We start from the raw sequence: 18,244 nt of genomic DNA, 5'->3' as shown, positions 1-18,244 counted from the left end.
AGGACTGGCCAAATCAACAATTTGGTACATTTTTAAAAAGAAGGAATGCACTGGCGAGCTCAGCAACACCAAAAGGCTGGGAAGACAACTAAAGTGGATGATTGCAGAAGTCTTTCCTTGTTGAAGAAATACCCATTCACAGTATCTACTGTAGCCAAGTCAGTAGCACTCTGGAGGAGGTAGGCGTGTCATTGTCAAAGTCTACAAGGAAGAGACACCTTCATGAATGTAAATACAGACGGTTTACCTCAAGATGCAAACCACTGGTAACACTCAAGAACAGAAAGGCCAGATTAGACTTTGCTAAAAAAACAAAAAACAAAACTCTAATAAAACATGCCTAATCTCAACCCAACCGAGCATGCCTTTCACTTACTGAAGACAAAACTGAAGGCAGAAAGACCCATAACCAAGCAGCAACTGAAGTCAACTGTATTAAAAGCCTGGTAAAGCATTTCAACATTGTATGTCAAACAACCACCAACGGCTCATGCGGTGGTCCTTGATTGTGCAAGGTTTTAACATAACCATTCAGCATAAGAAAGGGTCTGAAAATGTTGTGGCCGACTCAGTATCTCTGTGTTATTTTATTGACAGTTGTGAACCTCTATATGTATTTCTGTTTGCTCTATGTGCCATTTGTGTGTCTATGTCGGTGGTGGGATGGGTTTCTTTTGTCTCCCCCGCTCTTCTCTAAGCCCCGCCTACTGCATGCGTTACGTTCCGGCTTGCTAGTGGATGATCATGTCTTGTCCACGCCTGCTCCGGCCTTGTGTGACAGGATTGGTTGCAAAGGGTATTTTTGTTTATTATTTTGGCCTGGCCGGCTTCTGAAGAGTGAAACCACTGTGTATATACAGTGAGGGAAAGAAGTATTTGATCCCCTGCTGATTTTGTACGTTTGCCCACTGACAAAGAAATGATCAGTCTATAATTTTAATGGTAGATTTATTTGAACAGTGAGAGACAGAATAACAACAAGAAAATCCAGAAAAACGCATTTCAAAAATAATATAAATTGATTTGCATTTTAATGAGGGAAATAAGTATTTGACCCCCTCTTAATCAGAAAGATTTCTGGCTCCCAGGTGTCTTTTATACAGGTAACGAGCTGAGATTAGGAGCACACTCTTAAAGGGAGTGCTCCTAATCTCAGCTTGTTACCCGTATAAAAGACACGTGTCCACAGAAGCAATCAATCAATCAGATTCCAAACTCTCCACCATGGCCAAGACCAAAGAGCTGTCTAAGGATGTCAGGGACAAGATTGTAGACCTACACAAGTGTGGAATGGGCTACAAGACCATTGCCAAGCAGCTTGGTGAGAAGGTGACAACAGTTGGTGCGATTATTCGCAAATGGAAGAAACACAAAAGAACTGTCAATCTCCCTCGGCCTGGGGCTCCATGCAAGATCTCACCTTGTGGAGTTGCAATGATCATGAGAACAGTGAGGAATCAGCCCAGAACTATACGGGAGGATCTTGTCAATGATCTCAAGGCAGCTGGGACCATAGTCACCAAGAAAACAATTGGTAACACACTACGCCGTGAAGGACTGAAATCCTGCAGTGCCCGCAAGGTCCCCCTGCTCAAGAAAGCACATATACATGCCTGTCTGAAGTTTGCCAATGAACATCTGAATGATTCAGAGAACAACTGGGTGAAAGTGTTGTGGTCAGATGAGACCAAAATGGAGTTCTTTGGCATCAACTCAACTCGCCGTGTTTGGAGGAGGAGGAATGCTGCCTATGACCCCAAGAACACCATCCCCACCATCAAACATGGAGGTGGAAACATTATGCTTTGGGGGTGTTTTTCTGTTAAGGGGACAGGACAACTTCACCGCATCAAAGGGACGATGGACGGGGCCATGTACCGTCAAATCTTGGGTGAGAACCTCCTTCCCTCAGCCAGGGCATTGAAAATGGGTCGTGGATGGGTATTCCAGCATGACAATGACCCAAAACACACGGCCAAGGCAACAAAGGAGTGGCTCAAGAAGAAGCACATTAAGGTCCTGGAGTGGCCTAGCCAATCTCCAGACCTTAATCAAATAGAAAATCTGTGGAGGCAGCTGAAGGTTCGAGTTGCCAAACGTCAGCCTCGAAACCTTAATGACTTGGAGAAGATCTGAAAGAGGAGTGGGACAAAATCCCTACTGAGATGTGCGCAAACCTGGTGGCCAACTACAAGAAACGTCTGACCTCTGTGATTGCCAACAAGGGTTTTGCCACCAAGTACTAAGTCATGTTTTGCAGAGGGGTCAAATACATATTTCCCTCATTAAAATGCAAATCAATTTATAACATTTTTGACATGCGTTTTTCTGGATTTTTTTGTTGTTATTCTGTCTCTCACTGTTCAAATAAATCTACCATTAAAATTATAGACTGATCATTTCTTTGTCAGTGGGTAAACGTACAAAATCAGCAGGGGGTCAAATACTTTTTTCCCTCACTGTATAAAAGGTGCTCTGTTTGTAGAATAAACAAAGCAAACGCAATCTTGGTCTCGCCAACCCTTTTCTTTTTTTATTTTATTGTATGTTGCAGCCCGACCTGGATCGGGTCGTAACAAATGAATATGAATAAGGTAAATTAGTTACTCTCTTATTCTAGCTATAGATGTTAGATTTTAGACCTACCATCTAATATAATGACCAGCTGTCAGTGGGGATCGCTTTTGTGTCATCTAGTAGCCCTCTGTAGTACTCAATCATTCATGACTGCCTTTTCTGATTTTCTGCACATATTGCCAAACTGTTCTTACTTTCATTAAAACATAATAATAAGGAATAGTATAAAAAAAAAAGTGTAAAAAGATCTGTAACATACTTTGATGTGATCAACCAGGTCTTGAGTCAGTTTGTTGGCAAGACACTGAATAGTTGCTTTCTCCTCGTATAAAAAAAATTACAGTAAGTTCCCAGTTATCACAAGTGGGTCAAATGAAGAATTCATGACGTCTCTCTACTCGAGTTGCCTCAGACAGAGATTTTATCATCAATTTGCTGTTGGCCACGGCACTTAACGATGACATACCCTTTGCTTAAGGGAATGACCTGATTTCGGACTATATCCAAGATGTTTTTCTCTGTTCCTCTGAACATTTCTGAACATCTCCATGGCACTCCCAATGTCGATCAGCCATTGCCCAATTGCAGGATCATGTGGTAGTTGTCAATGATCAGCGCTTCCCAGTGATTCTTTATTTTTCCTGCCCTTTCTTCTGCTCTCTCCTTTCTTGCTCTTCTCTTGTCCCTGTGGGATCTTTTTGCAGCGTAAGATGTCACATTGTCCTCTGAGGGAGGCTTTAGTAATATTTGGAAAGAAGTCACCAAGAGTTACAGTTTTGTTTCTGAGTGTAATTTGTTTAGTTATTGATATAGGAAATACAACGCAACGGGAGCACAATGCAAATATTGATTTCTATGTTTCTTTAAACTCATTATGACAATATACATTCCAATCAGAGAAATGGTAAAACATAACACTGCTAATTATCATGTGTACCACCACCAGTAAATAAGAACAAACTTTATTTACATAAGTAAATGTCCTGAGAAATATAATTTGGCAAAATGATCTGTAAGAAATAAAACACAGTTTAGAAATTATTTAGCAGTCATAGAAATATAATTCGTTACGGGTGGTGTGACTTTACTCATTCCACTGCTGATGTTTGATGATTTTCCAGCAACAGAATGTCCCAAATAATTTGTCAGTTTTGCCCACACTAACAAGCTAGTTCCTGTTATCGCATTATAACAGCTATAACATTATAAATAGTTGTCCCCACACCAGTCTATTTTTTCTTTCTCTTGAAGTTAGAGAGAAAGCACAAACTTCCCTGTCCTGAAGATTTTCCTGTTTCAGAAAGCTTAAAGTTACTGTTTTCCCTCTGACTGACAAAGTGCAGACATAGAGACACAAAATATGCTAAATAAAATGCCTCCCCAGAAAATTTCACAACATCAAGAATTATGCACATTTTTGTTCAGCATCTGTCATACAAGTCCCAGTGTAAGTTGAACTATAGACACAAATGCATATTAAAGTGCCTGCATTAATATGAACCTGTGACGTGTATTACAGCCGGCATTACTGTCAGCTGTTATAGAAAATTAATCAACACCTTCTGACCAATCAGATTGGAGAATTTAATATTGTGGTATAATTAATAATAAGTTTCAGCTTGTAAAATGTTGGAGTACAGCTCTTGGTGGTGAACTCAGAATTTTGTAACCTATAGTAGAAACAGGTTTTGAAACTGGTAGAAAGTGTATGAATATTCCATGAGCTCTACAGTTTCCATGAAGCAGTGAATTAAAAATTGGTCTGTCAGCACCCACCAACCAATTATGAGTTAGGAAATGTATTTATAGGTTCAAGGTTGTAACACTACAAAATGGGGGAAAAGTCCAGATAATATTACTTACTATTATCATATATCTCAGATGAGGTTAATTTGGGAACCAGAGTGCACACTGACCTCTGAACTAATTTTGGACAATATCTGTTAAAAATAAATAAATAAATAATAATTGTATAACAAGCATAAGAAAAAAATATTAAGAATTCTATAATTGCATCTCCACCTGATTTCCACTATTTCTATTATATAAAATCTTGTCTCCTGGTCTGACAGAGCTCACTGATTTGGTTGCTGAACTCCAGGATTCTCTGCTCACATAAAATAAGAGATGTTACAACTCCTCATTAGGTAAGTGTTTGCCCCATCCTCTGCTAAATACCTGAAGGATTTATCTTACTCAGATAAGCCCCCATCTTCTCTGGCTCTAACGGAGGCCCTTGAACATAGACCCTGAGATCCATGCTAACAGCAGACAAGCAGATTTGAATCTGGTCTGTCAGGGATGGCAGTGATGCCTTTGAATAAGGAAGAACATCTGATAAGAATTGGCCCATGTTTACCAGAGTTTGAAAACTTGCCTGATGAGCTCAACCAGATCTTTGGTGAGTCTGCTAGCAAGGCAGTGTGTTGGGACTTTACGTTCTTCTAAAAGACAGCTGGAGGAGATATAGTGATATTCCCCGTGTCTTACGTTATGTGGTGTCTGTTTCCTGTGATGGAAATCAGCTACATGAATTGACAGTGGGACCTGAAGAACTTACGGTTTAAAAAAAAATACATGCTGTCTCCAGTCTTGTCTTGTTCTCATTGATGTCACTCTACCATTGCGTAACCTTTTTTCAGAGGAACAGCTTTTACCTGCATAATGTCAGCCTCTCCCCCTTTTTCTAACAAATTTGGCTTTGTTAGTATTGCCATGGAAATAAATAAATAAATAAAGAGTAATGAAGAAATATAAATAAAAATCGTTTATTGTAATGAAACTGAACTTCAGTGATTTAAAAACTGTAGTAATCCACAGTATGGTACTTCATCAATTGCAGTATGACATGAATATATTACATTCATACATTCTTCTTGTCTATTTGCTGTATTTTTAAAAGGGTTGCAGTGGATCTGGAGCCTGGGAACACTGGACAATTTAGCTCACCCAATCTGCTTACTGGCTTGTTTTTGAGATTTTTCTTTACTTTCTCTTATGCTTAAAATCTGTTTCATTCTCTTGATGCTAATTCTTGTTGTGAGTGTATTCTGTACCAGGGTGTTCTGACCTGACATGCCTCACCATTAGATAAGTGGATGGAATGTACATAAAAAGATAACGACACACACATTGTCATGTGAAGACCCTTTTCATCATACAATCAGCTAAACTGCTCTGAATATGTGACAGCATAAATTACCTTTATGCGTATTTTTGTAGGCCACCCCAGAAGTTAGCATCATCTCGGTTCCCAAGCCCATAGGATTTTTCGGCTTTTGGATTATTGCAGAAAATAAACTCTGTGACCAACAAAAGTTTATGATTCTTACATGTTTCGTTCATTAAGATAAGATTCATAAGATTTTGAAGACTATACACTCGCTAGAAGTAAAAAGCTAATGTTAGGCTATAAACGAACTACTCCATGGTTGCATGACTTCAACATCACCAACACTAAGCTTCCGACAACTCTTTCAATCTTTATTTTAAAAAAAAACAAAAAAACAATACAATTGGAAAATACTATAAATTGATAAATCTACAAGTTGGAAAGTTTGCATTGCGAGAGTGCGAGTATAAACACAACAGTGATGTCGTAGATGAGATTTCCTGTTCGGCATGATGACGTTTAATGTCCCTGACAACCTCTGCAGTCCCATTTAGCCACTTGTTAGCAACCATCTTTTTCAAGACACGTAAAAGCTTTTTAAACAATCCTGAGTGGAGTATTACTGATATATTTTATGGCGTAGTATAAAACGAGAACAGAACATATATTGAGCTTGTGTTAACCACAGACCTTATTTCAGGCATTTATTCACCCCAGAAAACAAGACAATACAACAAACAATACAATGACAAACTCCAAAACAAGACAACATAAGAAACACAATACAGAGGCAAACTCAACAAACACAACTCATTGCAAACAGAAGGCCTTTTGCACAGACAACATGAATTCTATGAAGCCTGTATAAAACCTTTACTGAAGTAGAAACTATTGAACTGCACAAGGGTTCTTTGACATCAGGAATTTTAACCACCTGCATCCACTCATGCACTAAGGCTATTCATCACTCCTGCTCCTCACCTCTGCCTAAATAATTCTGAATAGAGCATATTTAAATAAACAACTACAGACCAATATGTCCTTAATGTCCACAGGGCCTTTTCTGGGAAATATAAAAGTTGTTTGTGTAGATCATTGGTGTCGGTAGTGAAGGGCCACAAACCAACAGAGATGAGCATTTTCCCTCTTTTAACACACCACATTCAGACAAATGTAATTAGCTGATAGGTTGATTCAGGTGCTAAACTAGAAAGGATGTGAAACCCTGCTATACAGTGGCCCCCTGGCTTCAAACAAAGTTGCTGAGTTTGTCTTGAGCAAGGGTAAGACGGTCCGTGCGGTTCTGCATGTCAATGCGACGTCTGCTGACATTCGACTCTTCACGCAAGGCATCGGCCACGTTGGCACCGTCCATTAATCCCAGCATCTCACTGCACAGCAGCTGAGCGGATTCCTTCAGCATGAAGTAACGGATCAGCATGGGCACCTGGTCAGCCAAGCGCTGCACCACAATCTGTCAGGAGAGGGAAAAATCTCTATAACTCAAAATTTCCAGGTTTTAAGTAACAGTGCATCCGGAAAGTATTCACAGCACTTCACTTTTTCCACATTCTGTTATGTTACAGCCTTATTGCAAAATGGATTTAATTAATTAATTAATTAATTGTGTGCATAAGAAAAAAAATGCAGCACGTAGTTTAATTCCTTTTTTAAAGGCCACAAGAAAACAAGGTATTGGTGAATGTAGTAATATATTGTAATAATCTCAATTAAATGTACTTATGTACATGTGCTTTTTATGTTTTTAATAAATTTGCAAAGATTTCAGACAAGCTTCTTTCACATTGTCATTATGGGGTATTGTTTGTAGAATTTTGAGGAAAATAATGAATTTAATCCATTTTGGAATAAGGTTGTAACATAACAAAATGTGGAAAAAGTGAAGCGCTGTGAATACTTTCCGGATGCACTGTAACTGTTTAATGGATGTGTATTTTTCTTATCTTTTCTAAAATGATCGTAAGCAATGTAGTTCAAAATAATAATAATACAATAAGTATTTGTGAGAACTATTTATTAATAATTAAAAATATCTTAAGACCAGAATGTTTTTAGACAACATATTTGATTTGATTATTATGCATACCCTACTGTTTAAATATATCTATAATAATAATTATGAATGAAGCCAAATGTACATTTGTATTTGTGCATATAGATCATTAACCGCTCAACTACTAAAATATACCTCATAATAAGCCCGCAGCATTTCAGGATATTTGTTTCTGTTGTCAAACCCAGCAAAGTTGTCTTCTGAAGCATTTTGTCCCTCAGCAGAGTGAATCGCATCCAAGGTCTTGACGTAGATGCCATCTTGAGTGTAGACCAGTTGCTCCATCTCAAACTGCTCCATGATCCTCTGCTCCACCTTGGCTTCCTGCTTTGACTGAATGTTGTCGATCTTGTTCTGTGATGTTGATTTTAAGTATGTGATTATAGAGCTTCAGAAAGAATAGATTTAACTGGTTCAGAAATATTTCACACTTTCACAATACAAATGCTTTAAAACTTATGAATTATATTTACCGTAGCAACACACTGGAGGAAAGGGTAGGTGTTGAAGCAGGTTTTGGACACATTTGAAAAGTCTTTCTGAATGGTTTCTGAAACACACAAGATTATTACAATATATTACTACATTCACCAATGCTTTGTTTTCTTGTGGCCTTTAAAAAAGGAATTAAACAACGTGCTGCATTTTTTTTCTTATGCACTTCAACAGAGAAAAGAGGCTGGTGAGAAATTGCTATGGTATAATAGTATTTTGAAGACTTAAGTTCAGTGTTGGTAACAGTAGCTCTGCTTTGCATCAGGCCACATCTCACCATCCCAATGTTGATAATTTTCCTATAACAACACTTCCCAGTGTTTTATTCCTTATGTACTATACACCATTTGGGTAAATTCCTATCAATAGAACTGTCTGATCTGATGTCATTTTAGAGCTGTACAGAAGTACAACACATAATTATTGAATCTTTGTGTACATGCCAAAAATGTCTTCATACAATCAGATCCATAAGTATTGGGATAGTTACACGATTTTCATAATATTCCCGCATCACCACAATGGATCTAAAATGAAGTAATCAAGATGTGATAGAAGTGTAGACTTTCAGCTTTAATTCAAGTGGTTTAACAAAAATATTGCATTAACTGTTTAGGAATTACAGACATTTATATGGAGTCCCTCCATTTTCACAGGCTCAAAAGTAATTAGACAATTGCCTGATAAGCAGTTTCCTGGCCAGGTTTGGCTTGTTTCCTCATTATTTTATGGTATTGGTCTACTAAATCTATTGAAATTTAAGGAATGAAAGTCGTGAAGGTTAAGTGGTGGAAACCTACCTCTGATGACCCTGAGTGTCTCAATAGCTGGTCCTTTTAGCTGGATCACAAGCTTCTGCACCACCATTTCAAACACCTTGTAGTCACTGAAACCAGGCAGCTCACGTCCTCTGTGCTTCAGGTCATATTCACTCACCACTTCCTGGACCGTTTTGTGGACTGCATTGGGTTTAAAATTTGACCAAAAATGAACTTCCCCATCAGTTCCCATCAATAGGCATCATTTAATTGGAGTTTCCAAAAGGTTTATTTTAGCTGATCTAAATATACTAGCCAAAGATAATTAGAAATATTTGTTCCTCTACACCAGGGTTGTGTAATCTTATCTAGAAAGGGCTGGCATGGGTGCAGGTTTTCATTCCAACCAAGCAGAAGCAACACCCAAATATATTGAAAGTCAAGTTGAACTGATTAAACAGGTGGAATCAGGTGTGGCTCCTGCTTGATTGGAATGAAAACCTGCACCCACACCGGCCCTTTTCAGATAGGATTGGACACCCCTGATAGTTCTGCATGCATAGTTCTCTCCATGTTGACAGTGTGCTTTTTTTTTTTTTTAAAGAATATATTTTGACACTTGAAAATTATTAAAATGATTTGGCATGGCTTCTGCATACGAGGACTGTGTACTCACATGATGCCTTTGTGTTGTCAAGATGATCTTTCCACTTTTTGAACTCAGACCGAAGCATTATAAACAAGTTGTCATTGTTAACCACTTCCCCAGATGCCAAGCGGTTGATCTTATCGTTAAATTTTGCCAAGGTCTGAAAGAACAAGCAACCATGAACAAGATATAGCCAAGCTGGTACAGGGTTTTAAAAAAGGGATTTAAAAAAATTACACACATCAATAAAAAAGGTCTTCCTCTTCTGTGGGTCCAGTGGTGGACCAGCTTCACACTGACTTAGCTCTTTTCTCAAGCTCCACAGCTGCTTCTTGATCTCCTCTGAGATCAGAGGTAACGATTTCTGAAAAAAAAAAAAAAAAAGAGAGAGATCAGAAAACCTACAATTAATGGGCTAATATTTTGTCACATTTCCTTTGGACAAGTATGCCCATTGCAGTCATCGTGGACATTTACATTTACATTTATTAATTTAGCAGATACTTTTATCCAAAGCTTTCGTTTTTACCAGTCTGCATTTTTCCACAAAATTATTTTTTAGCTCAGACCATAATGTCATGTGATGTCATGTGTTCATGTCTATCAGATGATTACACAGAGTGAAACACCTCCTACAGTTGAGCTTCATTTGGGCTTATATTTTTCAGTCAGTTTCACTGACACATCCATAACATTTCAGCAGGGATTTTAGATGGCGCATGTGAACAGTCACAGGTGTAAGGAACATGAATAAGGTAAATTAGTTACTCTGTTATTCTAGCTATAGATGTTATATTTTAACCCTACCATCTAATATAATGACCAGCTGTCACCGGCAATGGCTTTTGTGTCATCTAGTAGCCCTCTGTAGTACTCAATCATTCATGACTGCCTTTACTGATTTTCTGCACATATTGCAAAACTGTTCTAACTTACATTAAAACATAATAATAAGGAATAGTATAAGAAAAGTGTAAAAAGAGCAGAAACATACTTTGATGTGATCAACCAGGACTTGAGTCAGTTTGGTGGCAAGACACTGAATAGTTGCTTTCTCCTCGTACAACAGGCAACTGGAAATAAAAAAATTACCGTAAGTTCCCAGTTATCACAAGTGGGTCACATGTCATAAAAAATTAACAAGTTCTTCATACTTGAAGAATTCATGACGTCTGAAGAATTCCCTCTCTACTCGAGTGGCCTCAGACAGAGAGATTTTATCGTCAATTTGCTTTTGGCCACGGCACTTAACGATGACATACCCTTTGCTTAAGGGAATGACCTGATTTCGGACTATATCCAAGATGTTTTTTTCTGTTCCCCTGTCTATAAGGTCTGGCTTTGTGAGAATAGCTGTTAGGGAAAAAAAAAAGTATAATAACGATAAAATTATTATTATTATTATTATTATTATTATTATTAACAACAACAACAACAATAATAAATATAATAACAATGAATATAGCTGCCCATTAAGGAGCCAAGGACTTTATGATTGAGGGAAATGAGAAAAAAAAAATTCTACTATTAACTCTTGTTTACCAAACAGATATACTAAATTTGATGGCTTTATGACAAGCTGTTACTGAGATATGGTCTCACTTCCTGTTTGGCAACTTTACAAGCAAATTTGTTTGTGCATTACAGTGTAACCATGCTGAATACTGTGCACAAAGATGAGACCAAGTTTTGAGGTGAAGAAGCAATAAAAATCCCAGTTTTTACTGTCTTTGTGTTTTGCAAATCACAACTCAAGAACACAAGCTACATCAAGAACACTTGGCTCCTGTTATGGAATAATCAGAAAGAAGAATCATAATCTGTTCTTGTTTGGTTCAAAAGTTATGAGCAGTTTGACAAATTTGTGAAGGATAGCGCCCCTAGAGGTAAATTTAGACATAACTTCTTGGCATCCCTTATGTCATAGTCTTTTACTCACATACTAAGTTTGGTCTGAATACATTAATTCAATGCTTAGACATGCCCTTACTTTCTGTTATAGAGACTTCACTGTCAAATTCTTTTGCACATGTTGAACAAACTGTCCCACATATAAAAGAATCAGAGAAACAAGTTTTCTTCCCACGATGATGTCATGACTGAACAAAATTTGTAGGAGAAAAAGCAAAAAGCAACCCCCCCCCCACCCACCCCAAAACCTATAAAAGGTGGGAAATCCAAATGGTTGAAATAGCATCAGAATATCCGTGAACTTAACATGACCCAAAGAATTAGAGGAAAGTGTACTCAAATCACTACAATGTTGCATGGCAGAATTATTATTGCAATTTTTGCTGTGTTGGTGTCTGAGATTGTCCTCTATCAGTGTGCTAAATTTTAGTGTACAAAGCATTCTATGGGCTGCCATAGAATCCCATGTAGAATTTAAATAAATAAAAAATTAAGCTTTTGTTAAGTAGCTTGGTTGACACTTTACCTAATGTCCTTTTTCCTTCAGGATCCACTTCCTGTGCCATTTTCAGAGCTTCTGTTGTTGCTATGTCAACATTACATGGGACCACGACCAAATTTATAGTTTGGTCCTTCTCTATATATTTCCATATGAGATTTTTGATCTAGACAACAATAAAACAAGCAATGTTACTGTTAAATTAAATGTCCTTAATATGGTTAGAAAAAAGGGTCAAGTCACAGTTTACACTAACCTGATGTCCAATGTCCTCAGGTTGACCTTTTACAGGAACTCGGGCAATCCCAGGGAGATCGATCAGTGTGAGGTCACACACATCAGGAGCCATGATCTCCAGAGTGATGAGTTCATCACAAATCCCAACGCCTTCTCCAGCCAGCTCATTCTGGGCTGTTAGAGAGATGTAAATAGTATTAAAAGAATTATAAACATTGTTCTAATCATTTATGATCATGAGCTTCATAGAAAGTGTTAGGTTAAAAACTGCTGGCTAATCAACTTTTATTTATTTATTTTAAATCTACTGGACAAATCTTTCTTAAAGCACACCACTGGTTAGAAATTCTAAAGCAGAACCTGACAGCAAGGTTCCTCTTTCAGAACCATAAGAAAGGAATCTTATCTGTTTGTCTTTAGCTCTTAATTTTATTACTCCCAGTAATTTTACCAACCTGCTTCAACGTAGCCCTCAACCAATGATGGGTCATCAAACTCAATGAACTGTTCTTTGTAAGATATTACGGCTTTCCAGTGAATGCCACATTTAATCTTCCTCAGCTTTAACTCCAGTGGACATCTTGTCACAATACCTAAAGTTGAAAAAGCACATTATACATCAGCTTTAGTTTCCTACTTCTCCTAATGTCAAACAGACAAATTTCACCTACAGTGTGTATGTGTGTGTGTGTGTGTGTGTGTGTGTAAAAAGAAGTGAGAATGTTGTAGCTTGATTTTTTTTTAAACTGACAAATGTTAAACTAACAAACAAACTCAAATGTTAAAAAAGTAGTAAAAAGTAGTAATATATGTAATGTAATATATTTATTACTCTGTAAGAGAAATGGGAAACAACCCACCACTTCCTCTGGGCAATGGCACTCCAGACAGTGCTTCCAACACAGAGCTTTTTCCAGAACTCTGATCTCCAATTACAGCTATAGTTGGCAAAGCCAAATCTTCGTCAATACCAATCAGTCTCAAAGAGTCAATCAGATCAATATAAGGACGGACCCTCTCCTCTAAATGTCTATGGAAAACCCCTTCCATTGGCTTACTGTGAATAAGTAAAATACATCAAGTTTTATAGACAGTATTACAATCACACAAGTTGATGACTGCTTGATCACATTAAATTCGCACTGACCTGTTTTCCCCAGCATAAGCAATATCTTCATAGCTTCCCTGTTCACTCTCCATCATCTAGGAAACAAATTCCATATATGCAGCCGTTGTTGCTTTCTTTTAATGTTTTTTACATGTAGAAATAATAACTTTTAGTTCTCCCACATCACAGAAATTAAGGTATTTTACTTACCTGGCTGTGTACAGCAACTTGATTTCAAAAGGATGTGAATAAACTGGAAGTGATTCATGTGGCTATATATGTGTACACACATATATAGACACACACACACACAGAGACACACCCCATATGCCACACCTCTCTGGCTGGAGAACGGTAAAAAAAAAAAATGCCCACATTTGTGCAATAAGTTAAGAAACCAAAAGTGAAACATCTAAATGTCTGGATTTTCCAATATGTCCTGTTTGGACTTTCCAAGTTTTATTTAGGCCTCTCTAATTATCAAATTAATCTCAACCTCAGGAACAGGCCAGTTTTGTTGCAGCTTTGTTCAAAAACTATGAGTAACTCAATCATACAAGCAAAAAGACCCACTACCAAGATCTATCACTGATTCATATTTGATCAACAACTAAAATAACATATTATGCAATTTATACTTTTTTTTTAGCTGTTTGGAAAATATTCAACATTTTTACATATTGCTTTCTTTTAAAAATATTGATTTCTTTAAAATCATTATGATAATATACATTCCAATCAGACATATAGTAAAACATACAGTCCTAAAACTGCTAATTATCATGTCTGCCACCTCCAGTAAATATGAACAAACTTTATTTACATAAATAAATGTCCTGAGAAATATAATTTGGCAAAATTATCTGTAAGAAATAACATGGTGTGCAGTTATAGAAATATAATTTGTTATAGGTGGTGTGACTTTACTTATTCCACTGCTGATGATGTTTGGTGATTTTCCAGAAACAGAATGTCCCAAATGATTTATTTCAGTTTTGCCCACACTAACAAGCTAGTTCCTCTTATCGCATTATAACAGCTATAACATTATAAATAGTTTTTCCCACACCAGTCTCTCTTTTTTCTTCCTCTTGAAATTAACCACAAACTTCCCTGTCGATTAGATTTTCCTGTTTCAGAAATCTTAAAGTTATTGTTTTCCCTCTGACTGACAAAGTGCAGACATAGAGACACAAGATATGCTAAATAAACGTCTCCTTGGAACATTTCTCCACATCAACAATTACGCACATTTTTGTTCAGCGTCTGTCATACAAGTCCCAGTGTAAATTGATCTATAGACACAAATGCATATTAAAGTGCCTGCATTAATATAAAACTGTGACATGTAATACAGCTAACACTACTGTCGGCTGTTATAGAAAATTAATCAACACCTTCTGACCAATCAGATTGGTGAATTTAGTATTGTGGTATAATTAATAATAAGTTTCAGCTTGTAAAATGTTGGAGTACAGCTCTTGGTGGTGAACTCAGAATTTTGTAACCTATAGTAGAAACAGGTTTTGAAACTGGTAGAAAGTGTATGAACATTCCATGAGCGCTACCATTTCCATGAAGCAGTGAATTGGTAAAAAATTGGACTGTCAGCACCCACCAACCAATTATGAGTTAGGAAATGTATTTATAGGTTCAAGGTTGTAACACTACAAAATGGGGAAAGTAAATTTACAAGGCATTGTGTGTCTGTATGAATAAGAAATGACCTCTAACAGTCTTCAGAGTCTCTACAGCTGGTAGTCTGAGGTTGTTTACTAAGTGTAATCACTAAATGTTATCAGCTCTCTCACATGGTGTGCCTCAGACTATTTCCACTATGTGGGCACATTATCCCTGACTTCATTTACACCCCAACATTGCCGCTGCCGAGGCAGCTAGACGTCTCAGGTCCGGGGGATCTCTTATGGATCCGGAAGAGGACCCGGAGCCGAGCGCTGCTCTATCTCTTGCTCTGTCTTCTGGGTTCGGCTCTCCGTGGGATTTTGGAGCTCACTTCGCGACTCCTCCTTCCGCTATGGAAAGCCAAAAGGAAAAAAACACACACTTATTATTAATAATAGTAATAATTCCTCTCTGACTCCAAGGAGCCAGAATGGTGTACTGAAAACTGAGAGCAGCATATAAAGAGCTGCTTGAAGTAATTACTAAGGCTGGATGAGCTTTTTTCTCCCCAGTGAATGTAAATCCCAGTGCAGAAACTCCCCTTTCTTCCAGAAGTGCATGACAAAATATCAGGCTTCTGGGGGAAAACCATGCATAAGCCATATTAATAACCCCATGATGTTGGATTATTCAGCCATTGCGGGGAATGAACGGCATGGCTATTTAGCTATGTTGAAGGTGGAGGAGCCGCTAGCGAGCTACCTCTCTCCATTGACGGCAGGTAATTTAGGGGGGCCGGCTTTGCCATTCAAGCCACCATGTAAGGCCACCGTGGCATTGGTGGGCAAGGCCTATGCAGTAGTAGTCTTGCTTGTGGGTCACTGCAGACAATGACAGTGCTGCAGGCCTGACAAGCAGATCTGCTGAGTGAGCTCGACATATGGCGGCATTCAGCCAGTTCCTTCCCTGTTGTATCGAGTTCACCCGGGCATCCACGAGTGGACCCCGGTCCAGCACTAGTGCGAGGGAGACACAGAAGGTGAGTATGGCAGCCTGCCAACCCCCGCAGACAACCAGGGGAACCGGGCAGCCACAGTCACAGCCTGCTACTAGGCCTGATCTGAGAATGGTCAGAAAGGCCAAGCAGACAAAGAAGAGCGGTCCTGAGAGGCCGTATGAGGTAGGGCTGGACGATATGGCCAAAATGTATACCACGATATATTTCTTAATTTCGGTCGATACGGTATAATTCCGATATCAAGATGAACAATATAAATCTTCAGAAAAACTGCCAAGGATGCCCACAATGGATGTCTGTACCTTCAAACTTCTGTAAAATGAATTTGGCAAGTCTATGAAACCTCCTCCTGTAAAACTATATAATATTTTATAAATAAAAATGCCACAAATAAATTAATGTTCACCTTTTATTTGGATTTAACCTTCATACAAACAAGAAATGTGAAATCACCATCAAATAAACATAAAACTCTCACCTTTGTCAATATTAATATCTTTAACTTTCAACTACAACATAGGCTGATTATCTTATTCTTATGGATTGAAATAAAAAATTTGAAAAAATGCTGAGAGTTGCTGAAGAAAACAGAAAAAAGTGTGAGCAATAACAAGAACACATGTGGCTGGGGCAGGGAAATTGTTGGCGGTTGATGGCACCCTATGACAGACTCTAGAGGTTTCTGGCAAGAAATACAAGCTGGTCTACATTATCTGGCTTCATAGATGCCCTTTTACATGTGACAATGTTACCACCTGTACTAAAAACCCTCTCAGAGGGGGAGCTTGTGGCTTGAATACACAAATAATGTTTTGCCAGTTGGCTTACTCGGGGGAAGTTCTTATGATAGACTTTCCACCAATCCAGAGGATTTGAGTCATTGTCAGCATCTGGAGACAGAAGGTAGTTGCTGAGCTCCCTCTCAACTGCCTGGAGTACACTCAAGCCTTCTGTGTTTGTAGTGGTGGACCTGTTTGAAAAAAAGCTAGCCAGAAACCGCTTTGTTTTCTTGGCTGGTGTCACTGCTGCAGAAGCGTCTCCCATGGCTTCTTCTCTGGACTCCTCTTCCCTTACCACAACAGCTCTCTCTCCCTTCCCTCTCCCTCTTGTCATAAGGCATGAATGCAGCGATCCGTGTTTGCTGCATGGGTTTCTCTTTTGACACAGCTGGTGATGGGGATGGGGTGGCGGTGATGTTTCAGAGATAGGTTGGCTTAAACCTTTATGGTGCCTCATTTTCTGACTCACAGAATATTCTATCAGGTGGAACTGCTTCACATGGTGGAACAGATTTGATGTGTTCCCGCTGCTTGTCAGCACCACTCTCTGGTACATTTTGCAGCGCACTGAAACCTGAAGCTTTTCAGAGCTTAGATAGCCAAACCTCTTCCATACCACTGAATTTGTCTTTCCTCTCTTATCAACTATTTCGTCTGCTTTCTCTTCACTTGTGGAAGCTCGTTCAGTCGCATTTGTATTTCAGTCAGGGGTACTCAATTTGTAGCTAAAACTTGTCGCGTTGGAGCTTAGCCTAACACTGCCTATCACGCACTTAGCCAATTGTGTTCTGCTCTGTCTGCTCGGCTTGAATACAACGAACTGATGCCTGCGCCATGAACGTCGGTCAGTGACAAATGTTTTAATGTACAGTATCTCACAAAAGTGAGTACACCCCTCACATTTTTGTAAATATTTGATTATATCTTTTCATGTGACAACACTGAAGAAATGACACTTTGCTACAATGTAAAGTAGTGAGTGTACAGCTTGTGTAACAGTGTAAATTTGCTGTACCCTCAAAATAACTCAACACACAGCCATTAATGTCTAAACCGCTGGCAACAAAAGTGAGTACACCCCTAAGTGAAAATGTCCAAATTGGGCCCAATTAGCCATTTTCACATGACACTCCCCAGTGTCATGTGACTTGTTAGTGTTACAAGGTCTCAGGTGTGAATGGGGAGCAGGTGTGTTATATTTGGTGTCATCACTCTCACACTCCCTCATACTGGTCACTGGAAGTTCAACATGGCACCTCATGGTCAACAACATGGTCGACCAAAGAAGTTGAGTGCATGTGCTCAGCATCATATCCAGAGGTTGTCTTTGGGACATAGACGTATAAGTACTGCCAGCATTGCTGCAGAGGTTGAAGGGGTGGGTGTCAGCCTGTCAGTGCTCAA

At 38.6% G+C, this 18,244-nt stretch overlaps 1 protein-coding gene and 1 long non-coding RNA gene across 5 annotated transcripts in view; one reads left to right on the top strand and one right to left on the bottom strand.

Moving 5' to 3' along the window:
- Positions 1–18,244, top strand: part of LOC128602148 (uncharacterized) — a 38,361-nt gene that overhangs the window by 11,424 nt on the left and 8,693 nt on the right. The window contains exons 7-8 of one of the 3 annotated variants that reach the window (XR_008384804.1): positions 4,650–4,724; positions 5,480–5,898. The exons of 1 other annotated variant lie outside the window; for it this stretch is intronic. This is a non-coding gene — a long non-coding RNA (uncharacterized LOC128602148). Of the gene's footprint in view, positions 1–4,649; positions 4,725–5,479; positions 5,899–18,244 lie in introns of those variants that run through there. One more of the 3 variants, XR_008384803.1, reaches the window with a different exon arrangement.
- Positions 5,544–13,807, bottom strand: LOC128602144 (interferon-induced GTP-binding protein Mx3). 2 transcript variants are annotated; one of them, XM_053615726.1, is made up of 14 exons: positions 13,631–13,807; positions 13,460–13,515; positions 13,173–13,369; positions 12,768–12,905; positions 12,332–12,486; positions 12,103–12,241; positions 10,820–11,018; positions 10,660–10,738; positions 9,907–10,029; positions 9,693–9,825; positions 9,059–9,217; positions 8,237–8,313; positions 7,899–8,117; positions 5,544–7,163 (listed from the first exon to the last, which is right to left on the bottom strand). In XM_053615726.1, exons 2-14 carry the CDS (start codon positions 13,513–13,515, stop codon positions 6,939–6,941), a joined length of 1,899 nt encoding a protein of 632 aa, XP_053471701.1. In that variant the 5' UTR covers positions 13,631–13,807; the 3' UTR covers positions 5,544–6,938. The 2 variants fall into 2 exon arrangements, with proteins under 2 accessions (XP_053471701.1, XP_053471702.1); XM_053615727.1 differs by having other exon boundaries at positions 13,460–13,807.

Source organism: Ictalurus furcatus, chromosome 26, assembly GCF_023375685.1.
Source record: "Ictalurus furcatus strain D&B chromosome 26, Billie_1.0, whole genome shotgun sequence".
NCBI lineage: Eukaryota > Metazoa > Chordata > Actinopteri > Siluriformes > Ictaluridae > Ictalurus > Ictalurus furcatus.
The sequence above is the reverse complement of the archived record's forward strand: the minus strand, read 5'-3'. Positions and strand labels throughout refer to the sequence as shown.

Bases quoted from the DNA above. Each gene is read 5' to 3' on its own strand.
- LOC128602144 (XM_053615727.1), bottom strand. From the start codon at position 13,515: ATGATGGAGAGTGAACAGGGAAGCTATGAAGATATTGCTTATGCTGGG. The intron at 9,218-9,692 runs GTGAGTACACAG...AACCCAATGCAG, and splicing joins TGACAACACAAAGGCATCAT to TCCACAAAACGGTCCAGGAA. The intron at 8,118-8,236 runs GTAAATATAATT...TCAACATCACAG, and splicing joins TCCTCCAGTGTGTTGCTACG to AACAAGATCGACAACATTCA.